This window comes from Cornus florida, unplaced genomic scaffold, assembly GCF_030987335.1.
Source record: "Cornus florida cultivar Cherokee Brave unplaced genomic scaffold, ASM3098733v1 CherokeeBrave_3.0.0_Hap2_Chr09, whole genome shotgun sequence".
Taxonomy (NCBI): Eukaryota; Viridiplantae; Streptophyta; class Magnoliopsida; order Cornales; family Cornaceae; genus Cornus; species Cornus florida.
In genome coordinates, this window is record NW_026775579.1 from 10,251,008 (window position 1) to 10,273,426 (window position 22,419).

A 22,419-nucleotide genomic window follows, 5' to 3' on the forward strand; every position below is an offset into this window, starting at 1 on the left:
AGATGTTGCAGAGTTTGTAAGCCAGAGTACTAGAAAAGGAAGACATGGTGTGATAATAGTGAAGCCGGACAATGGTTAAACAAGGGGCACCTCAATACAAATAGACACACCAGAGGGATCTCATGGAAGAGGAGGCAGAGCCTCTACTAAAAAGGAAATAGAAGAGGAAAAAAAGAAAGAAAAAAAAGAAGCAACGAAAAAGACTATAGGATCGTAAGACCCTCTAAAACCATGTGAAAGTTGCAAGAATTGGGAAAATTCAACTCAAGTGTATTCATCCCAATAGGGATATTTTTATATTTTATACATAAAAGGCAAGCACAAATCGAAATCTAAATGCAAGCTAAGCCTATAATTAAGCCTAAACATATGTAACATAAGATATGCAAATATACAAGCTAATATCAAGCCTAAATCTTTAGGAAAAAAATTATCAAGCCTAAATCTAACATAGTCTATAATTAAGCCTGAACATATGTAATAAAAGATATGCAAATATACAAGCTAATATCAAGCCTAAATGTAAGGGGGTTGTCTAAAATGCACCAAAAGGCAACGAGAAAGCATAGAAGAGCGGACATCCATCCTCCCCTGATAAGATAAACCAACACTTGGCAGTCAGCCACTCCACCATCTACCTCCTGGCTATATGCAGAATCTCCAAGAACCTAATGGCATCGTCCAGCACCCAGTCTTGGAAATGTCCCGAAAAGCACACATCCCAGGTTGTCCTCCGCTATCAAGTCAATAACAGTCGCCCACAAAGGCATGCCTATTCATAGAAAGTCTGGGAAAGGAACATGCCAGCGAGCGGTCACCACACCAGATATCCTCCCAAAAGCGAATGCCCCTACCATCCCTAACCCAGAATCTGATCTGTTTGGATAATTTGTCCTACCCTTTTGGATGAAATTCCAAACACCGACCCCTCCAGGAATCCTCACCTCGAGAGAGCACCAACCACCCTCTCCTCCCAAATATGCTAGTAATGACCCTCCTCCAAAGTGTCTGCCTTCCCACACCAAATGTCCACCGCTACTTCCCCAAGAAGGCCTTGTTGAACGGTGTCAGTCATCGAATCTCGAGACCACCAACTCCTAGCAAACGAGATGGTATTTAAACTCTTCCCCCATACCACCCCACAGGAAATTACGCTCAAGCGCCTCTAATCTCTTAACTACTTTAGCAGCGAAGGAAGTAAGTAGAGTAGGAAGGCTCGACAAGGTGCTTTTCATTAGGGTGACCCTCACACCCTTAGAAAGGTATTGCTTCTTCTACCACAAGCCTTTTCTCAAACCTCTCAACCATGGGCTCCTACCCACCTACTCTCCTCGAGGGCGACCCCTACAAATGTCAATTTTCACAACTTGAAAACTTCACAAAAAGTGACTTACGCATTCAATACATCTTTTCCATGAATTAAAACATGATCTAACAGAATAAGAATTCAATTTTACATTTATGCACATGTTGATGGCATGCTATGATTTAAATTTTTGTTTATGCTAACTGACCTGCTTCATAGATTTTACTAGGTTTTCAATTCTTTTTATAGAATTATGTGTTAGCTACAGACAGGATGTATGTAGTCTCTACTTAAAAATTTCACCACCCATACAAGAGGGGCAACGATGAGGAATCCTCTGTGTTTCTCATCAGAAAGTTTCATCACCTTGCTCATTTCTATCCCCAAATCCTTTTCTCCCATTTATCCTATCCAATCAAGAATGACAACACCCCAGAGAGAGAGAGAGAGAGTGAGCATTTTCTCTATTTCTTACATCTCCATATCAGCTTCATCTCAATAAATATGTTTTGTCAACAGATCTATTCATATTATCTTCCCTTGTTGGTTTGGAGCAAGTCTTGTTGAGTGTATGTGTGTTTCTGAGGTGCATGGCTTCACTATTATGAGTGTGTGTAGATATTTCTGTCAGGTGCACAAGCATCAATAGAATTTATATATGTATAAACCTTCGAAAATCTGCAATGTTTCGTACCTGGTCTTCAATTTCAACCTTATACTACCTACTTTACTTCTTAATAGAATGAAGCCTGGAATCGACTCATATTGAACAAAAGAGATATATCAGAAGCTTTCCTTTTAGGGAAAATGATTAAACTTTTGCATTTATAAGAATTAAAATGCCATTTTAGTAATTATAATTAGTTGGAATGTTATCTTTTACATGATACTCATACTCTGCAAGCTTGGAGATTTCCTACTACTTTTTAGATTTTTAGACACTTCATTACTTATAATGTAAAGCGGTTAATATATATTCTGTAATGGCTGCTTTTACAAATGCAGGTAATGATGGTCGGTCCATTCCGGAGGGAGATGGTGTAAAAGGAAACGATCCTTCCTCTGAGACCAACAAATCCGGTGACACTGCTTCCCCTAAGTCCCATCGTAAAACCTTGGACTGGAGAGAGTTTAGAGCGGCTCTCTTTGCTCGAGAGCAGGTATTGTTTTTGTAAAATTACTTGTTTCTTCTAAACTATGCCCAATTATGAAACTTTAGAACTTGTTACTTATCAGATCCAATGAAGCTCTGCATGTTCTATAGTATGCGGAAAGTCAATCTAGTGCACAGATTTAATGAGAGGATTTAGGATGTTTACTGATTTAGTGATGGTCTATTCTACTGGCTGCCATATGCTCACTAAGACATCCCTAGAGCTGGCACTGTATTGGGTTCAGTTCTCAGTCACATGATCCTTCTATAATAGGTGCTGCTCCCCTGCTCCAAGCTTGAATTGATGAACTAGGGTGCACCTAATATCAAATAAAAGTTGCTATAAAGGTGCACAAATAGGATCAACACTACAACATTGAGAAAGTAACAACAAATACTTGACATGTTGTCAACCACTTCTTATTGAACATCTTTGCACCTGTTATCTACTTGGGAAACATCATAATTACAAGAGCCTTCCTTGTGAGTTATAAACAGAGTTATACCAGTTCAACTTATAAAAAAAAAAAAAGAGTTATACCAGTTAAAAAAATTAAATATATAGGCTTATTATGCATATTTAAAGATAAATTGTACAGTCACTTGTTACTTTCACTTTATTTAGTTAAGATGCTTCCTCTTTTTTTAGAATTTTTATAAGTGTTGTGAATACAAGTCGTAGTCAACTACTCCTTATTACAGCTTTCATATTTTACACATGAAGTGAACTCAACACAGGAAGAAGAATACTTTTTTCATATTCAAATGCCAAGAGATTACAAGCCTATTTAAAGATAATTTACAGCTAATAAGATAGTAATCTACTCCTAAAATTATGGTAACAGATCTGATCCTACCTAGTTGTACAATAAATAAAATACATAGCTGTACATTACACAGCTGTATAAAATCTTAGAAAATCGTTGACTCTTTCCACACTCCACCTCAAGCTGGTTCGAAGATATCAGTCATTCCCAGCTTGCTAGTTATTGATTCAAAAGATGTTTTTTGTAATCCTTTCGTGAGAATGTCAGCAAGTTGTTGTTCGGTTGGAACGAAAGGCATACAAATCACACCCCTTTCAAGATTTTCCTTAATAAAATGGCGGTCCACCTCAACATGCTTGGTACGGTTGTGCTGAACAGGATTATGAGAGATGTTTTTAGCTGCCTTATTATCACAGTACAGTTTCATAGGACTAGACACAGGAACCTTCAATTCTTTAAGTAGCCTTTTCAACCATAACAGTTCACAAACTCCTTGTGCAACTGCTCTGAATTCAGCCTCAGTGCTACTTCTTGACCATAGACTGCTTTTTACTTCTCCAAGTCACTAGATTTCCTCCAACAAATGTACAATACCCAGAAGTTAATCTTCTATCACTAACTGAACCGGCCCAGTCAGCATCAGTGAACCCCTCAACCTGCATATGATTATTCTTCTCAAAGAATAAGCCTTTCCCAGGAGTTCTCTTCAAGTACTTAAGAACTCTGTAAGCTGCTTCAAAATGTCTCTCAACTGGAGAGTGCATAAATTGACTGATTACACTAACTGAAAATGCAATGTCTGGTTTAGTATGAGAGAGATAAATCAGCTTCCCTACTAATCTTTGATATTGCTCTTTATCTCCAGGGCATCCCTTGGTGTCACTGCCGAGTCTGTGATTATGATCAATAGGTGTCTCAGCAGGTTTACTACCAAGCAAACCAGTTTCCTTGAGTAAGTCGGGTATATTTTCTTTGTCAGACAAATATTCCCTTCTTGGACCCCGCAATTTCCATACCAAGAAAGTATCTCAAAGGGCCTAGATCATTTATCTCAAATTCACCGGCCAAAATCCGCTTCAATTTCTCCATCTCAACACTGTCATTACCAGTCATAATTATATCATCAACATACACTATAAGAATAGTGATTTTACCATTTTCCATGTGTCTTTTACCATCTTCCATGTGTCTGAAGAAGAGTGTATGATCAGCTTGACTCTGGAGGTATCCTTGTTGCATAATAGAGTTGGTAAACCTCTCAAACCATGCCCGTGGAGATTGTTTCAATCCATAGAGAGATCTCTTCAGCTTGCACACCTTATTATTTCCACGTTTCTTCTCAAAGCCAGGAGGTAAATCCATGTACACCTCTTCTTCTAACTCCCCATTTAGGAAAGTATTTTTTATGTCAAGTTGGTGAAGAGGCCAATCAAAATTGGTAGCTGGAGTCTTACCTTTTGTACAAAAATTAAATTACCATTTACCTTGTTTACTTATCAAAAAAAAAAAAAAAAAAATGGTAGCTGGAGACAACAGAACTCTGATTGTATTCATCTTTGCCACTGGTGCAAATGTCTCCTGATAATTAATACCATATGTTTGGGTAAAGCCCTTTGCAACCAGCCTTGCTTTGTACTTGACTGTAAACACCCATTTGCATCCCACTGGCTTCTTATCTCTTGGAAGATCAACCATCTCCCAAGTCTTATTCTTTTCCAAGGCCTGCATTTCCTCCAAAATAGTTTTCCTCCACTCAGGAACATTTACAGCCTCCTGTATAGGACCTGAGAATTTCTAGACATGACAGATTAGTGGCAAAAGCTTTAAAAGAGGAGGACAGTCTATGGAACAAAACAAACTTGGAAATGGGGTGTTGTGTACAGGTTCTAATTCATTTTCTAAGAGCAATGGGTAGATTAAGGTTATCTGACTCCAAATCAGACATAGGAATGGGAGAAATGATACCCGATGAATGTGCATTTGGTTCAGACTCCTGGCCATACTGAGAGATAAGGTCGTGTACTATTTTAGAATTTGGTTGTCATCTTGAGTAAACACGGAGCTCAGTTGGTGGAGCAACATGCGGTGACACCTCCTTTGGTGTTGTGGTCACTGTTGGTTCAGCTGCGGGCGAAGACAGAGGTGAAGCTGAAGGCTGTAGTGACATGGGTAATGAAACTTTCCAGAACTTATCTTCGAGCATATGATTCTCTCCCCCTAAAGAGAAGTTGTCGGAAAGAAAGACTGATTTTCAAAAAAGGTGACATCCATAGTGACATAGAATCTGCGAGAGGTAGGATCACAACACTTGTAACCTTTCTGAGTTGGGGAGTAACCAAGGAAGATACATTTTAAGGCTCGGGGATCGAGTTTGCTTCTGTTTGGACTGTGGTTATGGACAAAGGCAATGCACCCAAAATTTTTTAGGGGTGACGAGGTAAAGAGTGGAACATTGGGAAAGGATTGGGTAAAGACAGAAAGTGGTGTTTGAAACTGAAAAACACGGGTTGGTAAGTGATTGATTAAGTAAGAGGCAGTAAGGACACCCTCTCCCCAATATTGTTTAGGAACTCCAGAAGTAAACATTATAGATCGAGCTACTTCCAATAGGTGTCTATTTTTCCTTTCGGCAATGCCATTTTGCTGAGGAGTGTTAGAACAAGAAGACTGATGAATGATCCCATTTTGTAACAGAGAGTTGCCAAGAATGGAATGAAAATACTCTTTGCCATTGTCGGTGTAGAGAATTTGAATTTTTCTTTGAAATTGTGTAAGCACCATGGAGTAAAAATTTTGAAATATTTTCCCGGCTTCAGATTTTTCCTTTAACAGAAAAACCCAACATACACGCGAGTGATCATCAATAAATTTTATAAACCAACGAGCACCCGTAATGATAAGAGTGCGAGATGAACCCCAAATGTCACTATGTATCATAAAAAAAGGTGAAGACTCTTTCTATGGTTGTGAAGGAAATACAGAGCGTTGATGTTTAGAAAATTGACAAACTTCACACTGAAAAATTGAAAGATGTTTATTTTTGAATAACAGTGGAAACCAAGTCTTTAAATAAGGAAAACTATGGTGGCCTAACCTACGGTACCACAACATTATTTCACCATCAGCAGAAGAGGAAGTGTCACAACTTGTTGTTTGAGCTTGTCCACTTGAGGTATATTCATCCTCAAAATAGTATAAACCTCCATTCTCATTAGCACTGCCAATCGTCTTCCCCGAATGCAAGTCCTGAAATTCACATTAGAGTTGACAAGAATTTAGCAACACAATTTAAATCCTTCGTCAGTTTACTAATGGATATTAAATTGCAAGATAGTTTTGGAACAGGGAGAACAGACTGTAAAAAAATATTTTGTGAAAGAGGGATTGATCCCGTTCCTACAATAGCTGAGAAAGATCCATCAGCAATTTTAATTTTTGAGTTACCAGGATAAGGATTATATGTTGTAAACAAGGTTGACAAGCTGGTCATATGATTGGAGGCACCTGAATCAATGATCCAGGGGCTGTTTTTTTCAGCTGGAGCACTAAAAGCAGTCAAAAGATTACCTTGGTGAGCGACAGAACAAGAGGAGGTACCAGAATTGGAATTAGAGGACTGACTCAAAAGTCTACACAGGTGATCCATTTGTTCCTTGCTGAATTGGGGAACAGATTCTGAACTTTTTGCTGGTTGTGCACTTCCTGAGTTAACAACATTGGCCTGCATACCCTGATTGTCTTGGTTCTGTGGTTGCATATTTTCCAGTTGGCTGGTTTACCATGTAGCTGCCAGCAAGTTTCCCTTGTGTGACGAGGGCGATTACAGTGATCACACCACTCTTTCTCCCCTTCGTATGTTATTTTGATTACTAAAGGAGTAATTGTTTTGTCCTTTAGAAACCAAAGCTGAGGTATCCAGATTTGTTGGGGTAGCAGCGGTTAACATGACTGACTGTCGCCTTTCTTCCCTCCTAACTTCTGCAAAAGCTTCTCCAATTGATGGCAGAAGTTACTTCATCCAAGTATACGACCTCTTACTTCATCCAAGTCCTTGTTCAGACCCCTAAGGAACTTAAATACTCGATCTCTCTCCAGGCCTTTTTGATATTGAGTACTGTCCATGGAACAATGCCATTTAAATTCGTTGAACAAATCCTACTCCTGCCATAAGCTCCGTAGCATGCTGTAGTACTTGGTAACATCATGATCTCCTTGTTTAAAATCATGTATCTTGGTCTGGATCTCAAACATTTGGGCTGAATCTTCTACATCAGAAAAGTCTCCTTCACTCCATCCCAAATATCTTTTGCTGTAGGAAAAAACATGTGATTATTTCCAATTTCAGGCTCCATTGAATTGATGAGTAGAGGCATTATCATGGAATTCTCCGTATCCCATGTATTGTACACTGGATCCCCCATATCCGGAGCTTTTGTTTCACCAGTTAAGTAGCCGAGTTTTCCTTTCCCTCTAATGAACAACATAATGGACTGAGACCACCGTAGGTAATTTTTCCCATTCAGTTTCTGTATAGACATTTGCAGAGACGTGTTGTCAGTTGAGGGAATTTGTAAAGGACTGAGACTAGCAGCTACAGGTTTATTGGAGCCACTTGTGGTGTCTGGAATTTTCTCATCAGCCATTTTCTTCACTTAGGGGTGCCAGACCAGACCTTCAATAAATGGGATAACACTTTCAGAGGCAAGTGCGGCACAAACTAGGATTCGGGTCAAAAAAACAGGGAGATCGAAACATAGAGATACGCCCAAAAAGAGACCTGAAAAAAACTTCAGAGAAGAGAGGCATTAAAGAAGATTAACGAATATATTGACAATCAACAGTAAGTGTTATTATAATCTGAACAAAAAAGGGACAATAAGTGTCACGAACAGATCAATGGTCTGGAAAAAGGGCAGTAAGTGCCGAGAACAAAAGGAAAAAAAAAAAAAAAAAACTTCAGGATGATGCAGAAAACAAAAATCGGTTCCAGTGGGGAACCGGCTCTGATACCATGAACACAACACAAGAAGAAGAATACTTTTTTCATATTCAAATGCTAAGAGATTAAAGCCTATTTAAAGATTTTTTACAGCTAATAAAATAGTAATCTACTCCTAAAATTATGGTGGCAGATCTGATTCTACCTAGTTGTACAATAAATAAAATACATAGCTGTACATTACACAGCTGTATAAAATCTTAGAAAATCGTGACCCTTTCCACATGATGTATTTATCTAGACACACAATAGGTCTAGACACATTTCTTGCTCAGCACTCACCTACCACCTACACCTACCGCCTTCCTTATTTTGTGTTCCGGAGAATATTATATATACCTATTGTAATCATCCTTTTGGAATATGAAATAAGAGATACAATCAATTCTTCTCCCTCTTCTTCTCTCTAAGATTTAGCTTTAGCTTTCATCATAAAGTAATCATTTCCTGCCTAAAATTTTAATAATTGTCGAAGGATTTAAATATTAAAGTTACACCCTTCTCTAACAACTTAAACTTTTAGAGTAGATGGTGGTTAACATGGTATCATGTAGCAAGGTCTTGTGTTCAAACCTCACCGTCACTCAGATAATTAAATTGAAACACGTGTTCGACCAAAAGAAGGCCACACGTGAGGGGGTGTGTCGAAGGATTTAAATATTAAAGTTACACCATCTCAAACAGTTTTAAGCTTTTAGACTAGATAGTGGTTAACAATACTCAAATAAATTAAAGTAAATGTATATATTTCTTTGTTTATGTTTGTCTGAAAATAAAAATGCCGTACAACATTTATATATTCAAAAGCATTATTATATTGTATTTTCTAACTTAAAGGAAGTACACTACTCATTATATAATGCTAGAGTGAAGTGGACCCTAGAAAACTCAAACCCATTTATTAAAGTACATTACTCATTGTATAGTGGTTTATCATTTTCGTGCTCTTAGCTATGCTTTGTGTGACTTTTAGTTGGGTGAAACCATATACCCTGCTTACAATTTAATCGGAATGAGTAGAAATATAAAAAGGACAGAATTGTATAAAGGCTTGAATGAGATTAATATTATGTAAAGGTTTGACTGCGATGAATCACTCATTCATAGCTCTAGTGTTTATAGATAAAAAGAGCAGATGCTCATATTACAAGAAAGGAAACAAAATCAAATCACAGCATATTCTAAAGCATATTCTATGGCATATTCTTTAGCATAATTAAATCTCTGCTAATATGGTAAGTTATTCCATAAATCGTGGCTATCATATATGTTAACACTCCCCCTCAAGTTGGTGCGTGGATATCTGAAACGCCCAACTTGGACAATGCATTCTGAAACACAATCTTGCTGATGCCCTTTATAAGAATGTCTGTAAGCTGCTGAGAGCTTTGTGACAAATGGAGTGCAAATTTGACCAGAGATGATTTTCTCTTGAATGAAATGACGGTCCACCTCTATATACTTAGAGCAACTCCAATGTGCTGCCAATTTCAAAATATAGCAGGTGGGTTTAACATGGGCTCTCCAATGAGCTGTTAAATGGGCTGCCAAAATATAGCTTTGCCAAATCTTGTGCCAAATATAGCACAAACTATAGCTATTGCTATTGCTTCTGCCAAACTGAAATATATGGGTTTTAAATTTTTGATTCTTGTAGATTTTGTAGTTTGGTGTTGTGCTTGTGTATATATATGTCAGTGTTGGTATATATGTGTATATATATATGTCTGTGTTTATATATATATATAGATATATATGTCAATCCAAAAGTTGTCTAAATTTCAAGACTCAGTTGGATTGATGATTATTATTATTTATTTATTTTTAATAAGGCAAATAAGCTAAATAAAATACAAACACTCACCAAAAAAAAAAAAAATGATTGTTGAAAATTGGTAGTTGGAAATGGTAGTTATGTCAAAAAATAGTATTTTGGATGAAATGCACCATTGGAGCAGAATTGTTAAAATATAGCATTTTGACACTGTAGCTCCTCTCAAAATATAGATTTGGCAAGCAAAAATGGCATTTTGCATTGGAGATGGTCTTAATCCTGTCATGCTGAACGGGATTTGTTGCTATGCTAATGGCAGCTTTCTTGTCGCAATAGAGTGAGAATGGAAGCGACACTGGAAGGCACAAGTCTGTCATCAAGGTTTTCAGCCATAGCAACTCACATACCCCAAGAGCCATAGCCCTATACTCTACCTCTGCACTAGATCGAGAGATAACATCCTGCTTCTTACTGCGCCAAGTAACCAAGTTAACACCAACAGTGGTACAATGACCCGAAGTTGACCTCCTATTTGAAACTGATCCAGCATAATCAACATCTGTCCAAGCCTCAACACGTAAGTGACCATGATTGACAAACAAAATACCATGGCCCGGACACCTTTTTAAGTAGCGAAGGATCTGAATAGTTGCATCAAGGTGAGGGCTACGAGGAGAGTGCATGAATTGACTCACGCCACTCACGGCATAAACAATGTCAGGTCGAGTCATTGATAAATAGATGAGCTTCCCCACATGTCGTTGATACTGACCAACATTCGACAACAACTCACCGTCAGAATCAGCCAACCGATGATTCTACTCAATCGGAGTATCAGCCTTAGAGTGAGCCACCTCAATGCCCAAGAAGTACCGTAGGGGACCAAGATACTTAATCTCAAAGTGACGGCCAAGATAGCTGTTAACCTCAGCAATTTCGGTAGTATCATCTCCGGTAAGAACAATATCATCGACATATACAATGAGAGCAACTGTCTTACCGCCTGAATGACGTAAAAACAAGGTATGATCAGCTGCACTTTGATAGAAACCAAACTTGAGCATGGCAGTGCCAAAGCGATCCGACCAAGCTCGAGGAGATTGGTTGAGGCCATACAGAGAACGATGAAGATGACAGACCATACCAAAATGAGCAGGAGAACGAATGCCCAGAGGAGAAACCATGTACACCTCCTACAAATCACCATTGAGAAAGGCATTTTTGACATCTAACTGAAATAGAGGCCAAGATCGAATCGCAGCAACGGAAAATAATACATGGATGGTATTCATCTTGGCAACAGGGGCAAAAGTCTCCTGATAATCTATGCCATAAGTCTGAGCATAACACTTGGCAACCAACTGGGCCTTGCAATTAGCAACTGACCCATCTGGATTATGCTTAACTGTAAACACCCAACGATAAGCCACAGCCTTTCGTCCAATAAGAAGTGGAACCATGTACCAAGTCTGATTTTTCTCAAGTGCTTGTAGTTCTTCTGTCATAGCATCACGCCATTGAGGTTGTGCTAGTGCATCTGCAACACTAGAAGGAAGAGGAACTGAGAAAACTCCGATAGGAGGGTAAGAGAGGACAATCAGAGACAAAATTAGAAATAGGGTATGTACAAGAACGTTTACCCTTTCGAAGAGCAATGGGGCGATCATCAAGTAAAACAATAGCTTGAGAAGGCAGAGCTGGTGCCGAAGGAACAGGACAGTCGATTGTGGGAGTAGAAGCTTGTACCTGTTGTCTCTGACTATAAACTTGTGGAAAAGAAACAATTCCCCTGCTGGAGGGGTATCACAAGGAGGAATCATAGAAAACAAAACAGGTAACGGTAGAGGAGTTGAACACGGAAGAAGGTGATCATCCATTATATTCAATGGAAACCAATCGCTTTGAGAACCAACTGAACTACTATATCATGGTGTATGCTCAAAGAAAGAAACATCTATGGATATAAACCGTCGACGATTGGGAGGATGGTAACACCTATAACTTTTTTGAGAGTGAAAATAGCCCAAAAATACACACTTGAAAGCCTTGGAGTCAAGCTTTGTACGAGTCTGCCCCAACTACTGCACAAAGCACACACACCCGAAGACTATGTGGCGATTCTTTCTCTCAGAATGACCATTTTGTTGAGGAGTTTTAACATTAGCCATCTGATGCTCAATCCCAAATTCTGGACATAACTGCTGTACCTCCCCATAAGTGTACTGCGTACCTTGGTCAGATTTGAATTTTTTAATAGTACGACCATATTGAGTCTGAACCATTATCAAAATTTTTTTAAAAATGGTGTACACCTCATTTTTTGTTTTCATAAGATAAACCCATGTAACATGACTATGATCATCAATGAACAACACGAAATATCAAAATCTAAGACTAGAAGAAACTGAGCAAAGACCCCACACATTTGAATGAACAAGATCAAAAGGTGCTAAAACAGATTTATTACTACTAGCAGGGTAATTGGAACGAACATGGTTAGCCATATGACATGTCTAACAGGATAAATCTAACACTGTCACGTTACAAAATAAGTAAGGAAATAAATGTATTAAATAAACGACATAAATATGTCCTAAACGCATATGCCAACGCAGAAGCTGGGCTTTATTAGATGAAATAAAATTAGAAAATGAAGCTGAATGTGCTTGAGGTGACAAACGAGCATCCAACAGGTATAACCGTCCACTGAGGCTAATCGTCTGTTTCGACACTAGAAGCCTGAAAAATACAATGAGAGGGAAAGAACGTTACACTACAATTTAATTGTTTGGTAACGCTACTAACAGAAATAAGATTTGTAGTCAACTGTGCAACATGAAGAGTATCTAACAAAGTTAATGAAGGAGTAATTGATATATGACCCTTCCCAGGAATGGAAGATGGAGAGCCATTCGCAAGGCGTACCTTGCAATGGCCAGAGTAGAAACTATATATATATATATTTTCTTAGTTGGTATTCGCACACACGTGCCTCCACTAAGGCTCGAACCCCTGACCTCTCTTTGAGAAGTAGGGGCCTGGTACCGCTAGGTCACTGGCCTGTTGGTCAGAGAAGATACTATAAGATTGGACGGATGAGGACATACCAGTTATATTATCTGAAGCATTAGAATCAATGATCTATGGTGTCGAAGATGTAGGTACGCTATGTGCAGACGCAATAGTACCTGAGTGGGCATAAGTGGAGTTTGGCTGAGATGATGTCTCCATTTGGTTGAAGAATTGTTTGAACTTGTCCAAATCAACTTGAGTTAAGGTAACTGTGGTAGAAGATGTAGAGGCAGAGTTGTCAGGAGTTGACAACGAGACTGGTTGTGTAACAGAATGTGCAGAGGATCGAGGCTGTTGTTTCTGTTGCGCTGGGCGTCCATGTAGAGCATAACAACGAGATTTGATGTGACCAATTTTTCCGCAATGGTCACACCGTCCACGTTGTCATCCTAGAGGAGGATCGGTGGTAGAGCTCTAAACTGATTGGGATGGTGCAGTTCCTGAAAGGTTGGGAACCCAAACTGCCGTAGCAGAATGATCAACAAAAGCAACACCTAATGGATGAGTCCGACAGCTCTCATCTGACAACACATAGGAGTATGCATCCTTAAGAGTAGGGAATGAAGATAAGCCCAATAAATGAACACGAGCATACTTAACCTCGTCGTTCAACCCGGCAAGAAATTGAAACACTCGATTCTTCTCCACAATTCCTGCATATAAAACTGCATCATCTGGATCCTTCAAAGAGTGGAAGGAATCATAATATGACATTTCTTCCCAAATAGCATGAAGCTTAGCGATGTAACTTGAAACTGTCACGTTATCCTGAGAAATACTGGTGATATCTCGCCCCAGCTGGAAAATCCATGCATTATTCTACCTCTGAGAATAAGTTCGTTGAACTGAATCCCAAATCTGCTTAGCAATCTTCATAAACATATAGCCAACAACTATGTTTGGTTGCATCAAATTGACTAGCCAAGACATAACCATAGTCAAACCACTGTGGATATGCCTTCTCTGACTCAGCTGACTCTTTCTCAGAACCAGTAATATAGTCAATCTTGCCTTTGCCACCAATGAACATCTTGGCAGACTGTACCCAAATCAAATAGTTGGAACCATCCAACTTCACTGTGGTGGTTTGAAGTCTTGGATTTTCTGATGAGTTGGTGGGAAAAATAGCACCACCACGCACAGAACTTGAGCCAATAGAATTAACAGTCGAGGTCCCGAGGACCTTGAATTTGTCATAATCTGTCACACGACAATTAAAAAACTTCAAAAACACCTCAAATTTTGTTAATAAATCAAAGGGTCTCCTCAGACCATAAACAATAACAATGTCTCCTCAGACCATTCCCGAAAAATCCAAATACATACTTTTTTTAAGGAGCGATGCCCGCTTACATATAGCTAGACAACCTCCTTAGTATCCGGAACCTCTTTGTAGGCTAATTTTATTTTATTTTTTTACCCAAGCCCTTTTAGGTGTTGGAGACCAACTATCCCAATTTACCCAACCCTAGAAGAGTAAAAAAGAAATTGTAAAACTTAAAAATCCCTGTTTTCAATCACAAAACGGCAACACAAAAAAACATGTGTAGGCAACGTCACACAGTGTCACAAACAGCGGTGGCTGTTGCACAAGTAGCAAGCTGCTGAAAGGTGCGGAAAGGTGTTGGCTCTGATAGTAGAAATATAAAAAGAAAAAGGAGAGAATTGTGTAAAGGCTTGAATGAGATTAATAATACGTAAAGGCTTGAATGAGATAAATTACTCATTCATAGTTCTAGTATTTATAGATAAAATGAGCACATGCTGTAAAGCATATTTTCTACGGCATATTTTATTGCATAATCAAATCTCTGCTAATATGATAAATCATTTCATAAATCGTGGTTATTGTATATACTAACAGAATGTTTTAACCCTAAATTTGATTCATTATGAGATGATCAGCCTCAAATCGACTTACTGACTTATTATGGCAAACGAAAACTACCAAAACTAAAACTAAACACAACTTTAAAACCTAGTGCGTGTACCTTAAAATGTATTTAGTTAAATGTAATTCAATTTGTGTACTGGTAGGGTTTTGCCATATGTGATGGTTTGGGGAGGATTTTGGTGGATGCTCTCCAGATTGTCCACCTCAAATATATCCTTTTGTTCCGTGAACTAGTAGAAAGACACCTTCTTCCTTGATATGAGATATGGTACCACATGATAAATTTCAACCGGCTCATATTCGAGAAAATCCAATGAAGCCTGTAGACTATCATTGATGTAGTTGTGGACCCAGTAAAAGATTTCCTAAAACATTGGGAACACCCGAAAAAGGAAAGAATTGGAGGAAGGGCAAGGAGAACCATAATTTTTTTAGCAAGTTTTGACTTGCTTCTCATTTTCAGCAACTTTCTTATTTTGGTTTTAATTTATGTTTGATAGTTAGCTAATCTATATGCCTAAGAAGGAACTCTATATAGAGCCTTGTTGTAATTGCTAGGGTTTTGATGATTAGTTGAAGAGATAATTTTTACAGCAACTACAGTTTGCTGCTCAATTCTCCTTTCTCTTTCATGGTTCCTTTGTTTTGTTTAAATATTGTTGTGATGACGATTTGATTGTCTCCTCTTGGTAAGGCGGCATCAATCGTGCTTGATGTTGGCTGGGGTAATATTTGAAACACATCCTTGTGAACAGTGTAATTGAATTTGAACATTTTTACCAGGTTGAAACTACAGACTCTGATATTTGCAACAAAGATGGGGCATCCTTGGAGTCCAAACCTCTTGGTCTGAAATGGGCCCACCCTATTTCATCGCCTGAGACTGGCTGTGTCCTCGTTGCCACTGAAAAGCTTGATGGGGTTCGCACCTTTGAAAGAACCGTGGTTCTCCTCCTGAGATCTGGAACTAGACACCCACAGGAGGGGCCATTTGGAGTGGTTATAAACCGTCCACTTCACAAAAAAATTAGACACATGAAACCCACTAATCTTCATCTGGCAACCACTTTCCCTGACTGTTCTTTGCATTTTGGTGGGCCCCTTGAGGCAAGTATGTTCTTGTTGAAGACTGGGGAACATTCAAAACTTCCTGGGTTTGAAGAGGTGATTCCTGGCCTGTCTTTTGGTGCTCGGAATAGTTTGGATGAAGCTGCTGGGCTGGTGAAGAAAGGGCTGCTTAAGCCGCACGATTTCAGATTCTTTGTTGGATATGCGGGGTGGCAGCTGGATCAGTTGAGAGATGAGATTGAATCGGATTATTGGTATGTTGCTGCATGCAGTGCAGATTTGATATTGGGAAGTTCATCAGATTCTTCATCAGAGGGCTTGTGGGAAGAGATTTTGCAGCTGATGGGTGGTCACTATTCGGAGTTGAGCCGGAAACCAAAGCAAGATATGTAGTCATTTATGAGCTTAGAAACGCCCAAAGAACGAAAAAAATTGAGCTGGAAATCAATGCAAGAAAACTCATCGCAGTTTTATGTTAATTCAAATGTACAGAATACTGGCGCTAATTTTTAGTCAGTCGATCTTGTTCCTTTTTGTAGAAAGTCGGTATTTTAGTTATTGTAAGTACTTGTACACCAATTTCCGTTTGAAGAAAATATTACATATCCCTCAGTCCATTCTTCGCATTTAACATGTCTCGTGATTTATTTCAGAGATAGCTATCTATGACAGAAAAACTGAAACTGAAACAAAAAAATATATATATAGTTGCAGCAGAAAGCTGAGTGCTTTAGCAGTTGATATATTATGCTTAACAGTCCGATTTCAACAGCGACTTCTTCATGAGAGGAAAAATTAGTTTATTATTATTATTATTATTTTTCTTCATTGTAGTCTCGGTGATTTATATCTTATCTATAATATTTGGACAAGTTGTAACTATGTCGTCTCTGTGCTTAACAGTCCGATATCAACGGCCACTTCTTCATGAGAGGAAAAATAAGTCTATTATTATTATTATTATTGTCCTTCATTGCCATCTCTTGATTTATATATATCTAAAATATTTGGACAAGTTGTAACTATTTAGCATTTGTGACATATCCAAGTAAAATGTATAGGGTATTACTCTCTGTAAAATATTCTTCTTAATACATTAATATCTTGTACACGTATATATAGGAAAGGGAAAACTATACAAGAAAAAGAATAAAAAATGTTCCTACAAATCTGTTCCCAATTTAAAGTAATCAAATTATCCTATTTTACTGTAATCAAAGTGTCCTACAAACTTGTTCTAATTTATAATAATCAGAAATCAATCAAATTTGTAAAATCAAGGGGAAAAATATATTTTCCAATACTCCTCATCAAGCTGGGGCAGAGTGTCTTGAATGCCCAACTTGTTAAGTGTCAAATTGAAAGTCGTTTTTGACACTCCCTTTGTTAAAAAATTTGTAAGCTGATGTTTTTGTTTTTACAAACGGAGTGCAAATTAATCCACCTATCTTCTCCTTAATAAAGTGTCTATCCACTTCAACATGTTTAGTACGATCATGCTAAATTGAATTGTAAACAATGCTAATTGCAACTTTGTTATCACAGAAAAGCTTTATTGGATCCCTCGAACTAAAGCTCAACTCCTTTAACAAAGCCTTCAACCACAACATCCCGCATATTCTATGAGCCATGGCTCTAAATTCTGCTTTAGCACTTGAAATGGCCACAACAGATTGTTTCTTACTACACCACGTGGCAAGATTCCCTACCACAAAGGTGTAGTATCTTGAAGTTGATCTTCTATCTATTACACATCCTGCCCAATCAACATCTTTATATCCTTCAACTTCGAGAAGGCCATGGTTGGAGAATAGCAGATGCTGTGTTCCAAAACTTGATATTTTTTATCAATTAAAATCACTCGCAATAGCACAAGTCTTTGTAGGATACGGCTACGTAAAGGGTGCCGAACCACGAAGATTGCGAAGTTTATGGTTGTTAAATTTTCAAGATTACTTCCACTTTAATTCGAGATTGAATGATTGATTATTGTTTGTTTAACTAAAGCAATTGAAATTGATTACTAAAACGAAAATTGAAAGCGATTAAATGAACCAAATAGAGAGATGGCTAGGGAATTGACTTCACCATCCCCTCATAACCATGGTTAATCGTGTTTATCATGGAGAAAAATACATTATGTATAGCAATGATTCGTGTGGCATTACGCTCACAATGGAATCGACAAGAAGATAAATACACACACAATTCAAGAACTAAGAATAGTTCATCTTCGGTTGGCACGAATCGTCTACCTAACTATACTAAACTATGATGTAGCACGTCTCGTCTTTTCTAGGTATGATGTATCAAAGTTCTTGCATTGTATGTTATGAAGAAAAATGTATAACTTGTCATTCTCATTGTCACTATGAAAATGAATATGGTTCAATCAAAACGAAAGTTTTCTAAGACAAGAAAAGGGTTCATCCTGAAAGATTATACACATTAAAATCTATTACAAGATATATAACACTTGTAATCATCAAAGTTATACAATATGCTATACAAATACATATTTTTCCCTAAAATACAAACAAAATCAAATCATAATTACTTACAGATGGCAACATCAACTCCCTAGGAAGAGGTTTAGTTGCTCATGGTTAAGGTGGAGGCCTCCTTGGTATTAGGAACCATCATCTCCATGTTAGACACCATGAATGCTCAGTTAGCTTCAAGAAGCAAGCTTTCTCTGTATAGAACTCTCTATTTCTCTCTTTATAAATGAAGATAATGTCTCTCCTCCAAGATGCCCTTCATATATATCATTGTGTGGTAAAAAAGGGGCAATTTCGCGCCCCAAGATTTGTGGATGAGATCTAAAAAAAGGGGAAAAGTAAAGTGATTTTCAACTACTCTTGACAAGAAAACATAAATTTGGACGACTGGTCAGAACTTTGGGTGACCAGTTGCAGAGTGTCAAGGTAGGCTGGCGTGCGCGTTATGGCTTCTTCTGCAGTGATGGGTGACCGGTCGTAGACGGGCGACGATCGGTCGCAGAAATCACAACTCTTTATTTGAGATTGCAATTTCGAATTGTAATTTGATTTCAACATTTAGCTTGGACGACCGGTAGCAAAATTTGTGCTGTAGTTAGGTGACCGATCATCTCTTGAAGGTTGGGCCAAATTGCTCTTGGGCTTAAAATGCTTGGCCTAATTATCTTTATCAACTAGTCCTAGAATTGACCTTCTAATTGGTCCAAGTACTTGAAGTCTTTATCACGAACTTTTTTGGTTGTCAGCATTGTTTGTTTGTCAGCATTGTTTGTAGGCCCAAAATTCCCGAATTTACTTGATTTTGAGGATAGTTACCTGAAAATGGCAAAACTATGAAAACGAAAGAAAATCATAAAATAAAAACAACTAAATATTTGTAACGACCCGAACTCGTAGGTCCGAATAGCTATCCGGGTCTTGATCTGATCTGGAGTCATCCAAGGTTAAAATGGTCATTTGTATTACTATAATATAATTGTTACATCTTACTGGGTCCCATAGTACATATCAGTGTCATTTAAAGAGTAAAAATGGGGCAAAATGGGAATAAAACAACATGGGTGCAGCTATAGGTATCGGTTGACATATGGACATCTACATGTTGACCGAAATGGGACTTTCGGTTGACCTGTGGCTCTCAAACATCGATTGGTTTGGGTTTCTACAGAGAAATTGTTTACTGTCTAACTTTTTTATATCGGTAGAAGCTAGGCATCAACCGAAAGTTCCCAGACTTGGGTTCTTGGTCCTGTTTGCGTGCCTTAGGCACTTAGCACTCTATTTGGTCCATTTGTGACCTTGGATATGATTCAAAAACCTACCCAAAACTTATGTAAGGTGACCAAAATGAAATATAAGCATTCAGTAAGTGAAAAGACATAAACTCCCCTAGATATGTGTTGATTCATGTTTGATCAAGTGTTTTGCACTTTCAATGCCAAGAGTATTCTACAGTCTCAGGTTTAGTGGGCTCCCAAGTGTAATTACAGGTTCATTACTCATGGTTCAGCATAGGGTAATGAAGCTTCGGTAAAGCTTATGGTTCAACACTTACTGAGTAGGTTCAGCACGTAAAGGTTCAGCACTTACATGGTTCAGCACATACATGATTCAACAATTACATGGTTCAGCACTTACAAGGTTCAGCACTTATAGGGTTCAGCACTTACAGGGTTCAGCACGTACATTATTCAGCACATACATGGTTCAGCACTTACAGGGTTCAGCATTTACATGGTTCAACACATACAGGGTTCGGTACGTACATAGTTCAGCACTTACAGGGTAATGAAGCTCATAGTCAGCACAAACAAAGTTCTGCCAATGGTCCGAGGGTATCTTAGCCAATCCAAATTATTGAGCCCTTGTATTCATACTCGAAGCTATCATTTTATTACATTCAATAAGGGGCATTTGGGGAAGGCTTGTGTGCAAAGTGTGCTGTGAATGTGCTTAGAATATACCTGTGACATGTGGCTATGGACCATGAAAATATTGTCCTCCAATGATGTTGCAGAACTTAGAGGCTAAGCAAAGATAAAAGTCATTGTGGTCTCACCTGTATGAACTAATTTTATTGATGCACAAGGTGTCATTATATGGTAAGAATAATGACAAAATAGCTGAGGTGGCAGGCCAGCATTGGTGCATTGTTCTAAAAAATATCTGAATCATTCTTGTCAATGATTGGTAGAAGGTGATAGGAGTATTGGAGCTACTGTAATAGGGTTGCTATGTGTGTATTAATATATATATGCTGTTATAAGGCCTTTTAGGGTGTGCCTCCAAGAGGAAAAAAAAAAGTAAGGCTGCAGTAACTGAGAGAGAGTCCTATTCGAGAGCTGAAAATGAATAACAATTTCAGAGATATTGTATGATGGTTGAGCTTCAATGAATCTCTGAAATTTGCCTAAAGGAAGCATAGTTGCAGTGAAGATGGTTGAGGCTGTCAAGTGTTGATTTTCAGGTAAAAGAGAGGCCGAGGTGATTTAAATTCTACTGTGGACACTTCTAAAGGTTGAGCAAGGTCTAAGCATGCATAACTTAGTGATATACATCTGCTGAAGGTGCTAAGGACTTCATATAGCAGCTGGTACAATCTTCCATATCTCAAACTCAAGTTTTGGCTAGTATTTTGGTTTAAGCTTCTGGAACTGAGTATATATTGTTATAATCTTGCTATGCTATGATTTTTAAACATCTAAGCATGATTAAAATGTTTTTTTGAGGCTGTACATGTTGAGTTTTGAACTGAGGAGTGACCTGCACTAGTTTTGTATCTTGAACCACACTTGCTTCAGCTTGTAGTAGTTTTGCAAGGCTGGTTTGGATGTTGAAAATTGGATACATTGCTGTGACTACTGTTTTATCCATTTGAGCATATTCATATAGTTAAAATACACTTGAGAGAGCTAAAATCCATAAGTTGGTAGTGTAAAAATACCAGATTTGCCTTTATAACATTGATGCAGCAGAAACTGTTTTCTGAAGCCTTATTTGAACTGAAATGTGCTATTTACTTACTATACCCTGAGAAGTAGTGATGTGAGCAAGTGTAGTATATTGAAATACAATTGAGGGAACTTGAAACAAAAAGGTTCAGTCTCGGAATTACATATTTACCCCTAAAATCAGAAAATTACAGTTGCATAATACAGGCCTGCTACAAGCTGCTGTTTTGCTATTATTAGAGCTGCATTGATGTCCCATTGAATGTATAACTTGTCCTAGCCATAGAACTAGTGTAACTCATCTATTTTATGCTGAGGGTGCTGTTGGCAGTTGAAGAATTGAAGCCTCTTAAGGTTGTGTTTGACAGAACTGAGATTTGGGGTTTCTAACATTAATGTTGCTACTGTGAACTTACATTGTCTTACCTTGCTTTATAATTTGATCTGATCATTTGAGCAAGTGTATATTGTCCATTGAAGACTAGGGGAGTGAACTTTGTGTGTCTTTGAAGTTGAATTACCTTTTTACCCTTCAGCCTTAAGTTGTGGGGTTTTGAGCCTTTGTGAAGTGAAAGTATAATGCATTTCTCTAATCAGTTTGAATCTTGTTGAGCAAAGATATATGAAGATATCAAGGCTGTGAATGACAAGTCCAGGTCAATTCTAAAGCTGCGTTTAGAAGTTATTTCTTTATCCTTGGTTTTGGGGTTTTACTCTATTGTGCACTAAATCTATTCTACCTTGCTGTGTTAATTGAGGAAGACATCTTTGTAAGTGTATATTAGCTATACAGAGCTGTGGGAGTCCATTGCAAGCCATTCTTGAAGCTACATTGGGAAGTTATTTCTTTACCCTCGATTATAGGGTTTTAGCCTTTTGGGAGCTGTTTTTGTTCTACCTTACTTATCTACTTGTGTACATCATTCAAGTATGT

At 38.1% G+C, this 22,419-nt stretch overlaps 1 protein-coding gene across 1 annotated transcript in view; it reads left to right on the forward strand.

The window, feature by feature from the left end:
* Positions 1 to 16,659, forward strand: part of LOC132273538 (uncharacterized) — a 30,057-nt gene extending 13,398 nt beyond the window's left edge. Inside the window, exons 2-3 of the mRNA XM_059774498.1 lie at positions 2,312 to 2,466; positions 15,749 to 16,659. Coding sequence (XP_059630481.1) covers positions 2,312 to 2,466; positions 15,749 to 16,426 — 833 coding nt within the window. The 3' untranslated portion in view covers positions 16,427 to 16,659. The remainder of the gene's footprint in view (positions 1 to 2,311; positions 2,467 to 15,748) is intronic.
* Positions 16,660 to 22,419: the final 5,760 nt, after the last annotated feature.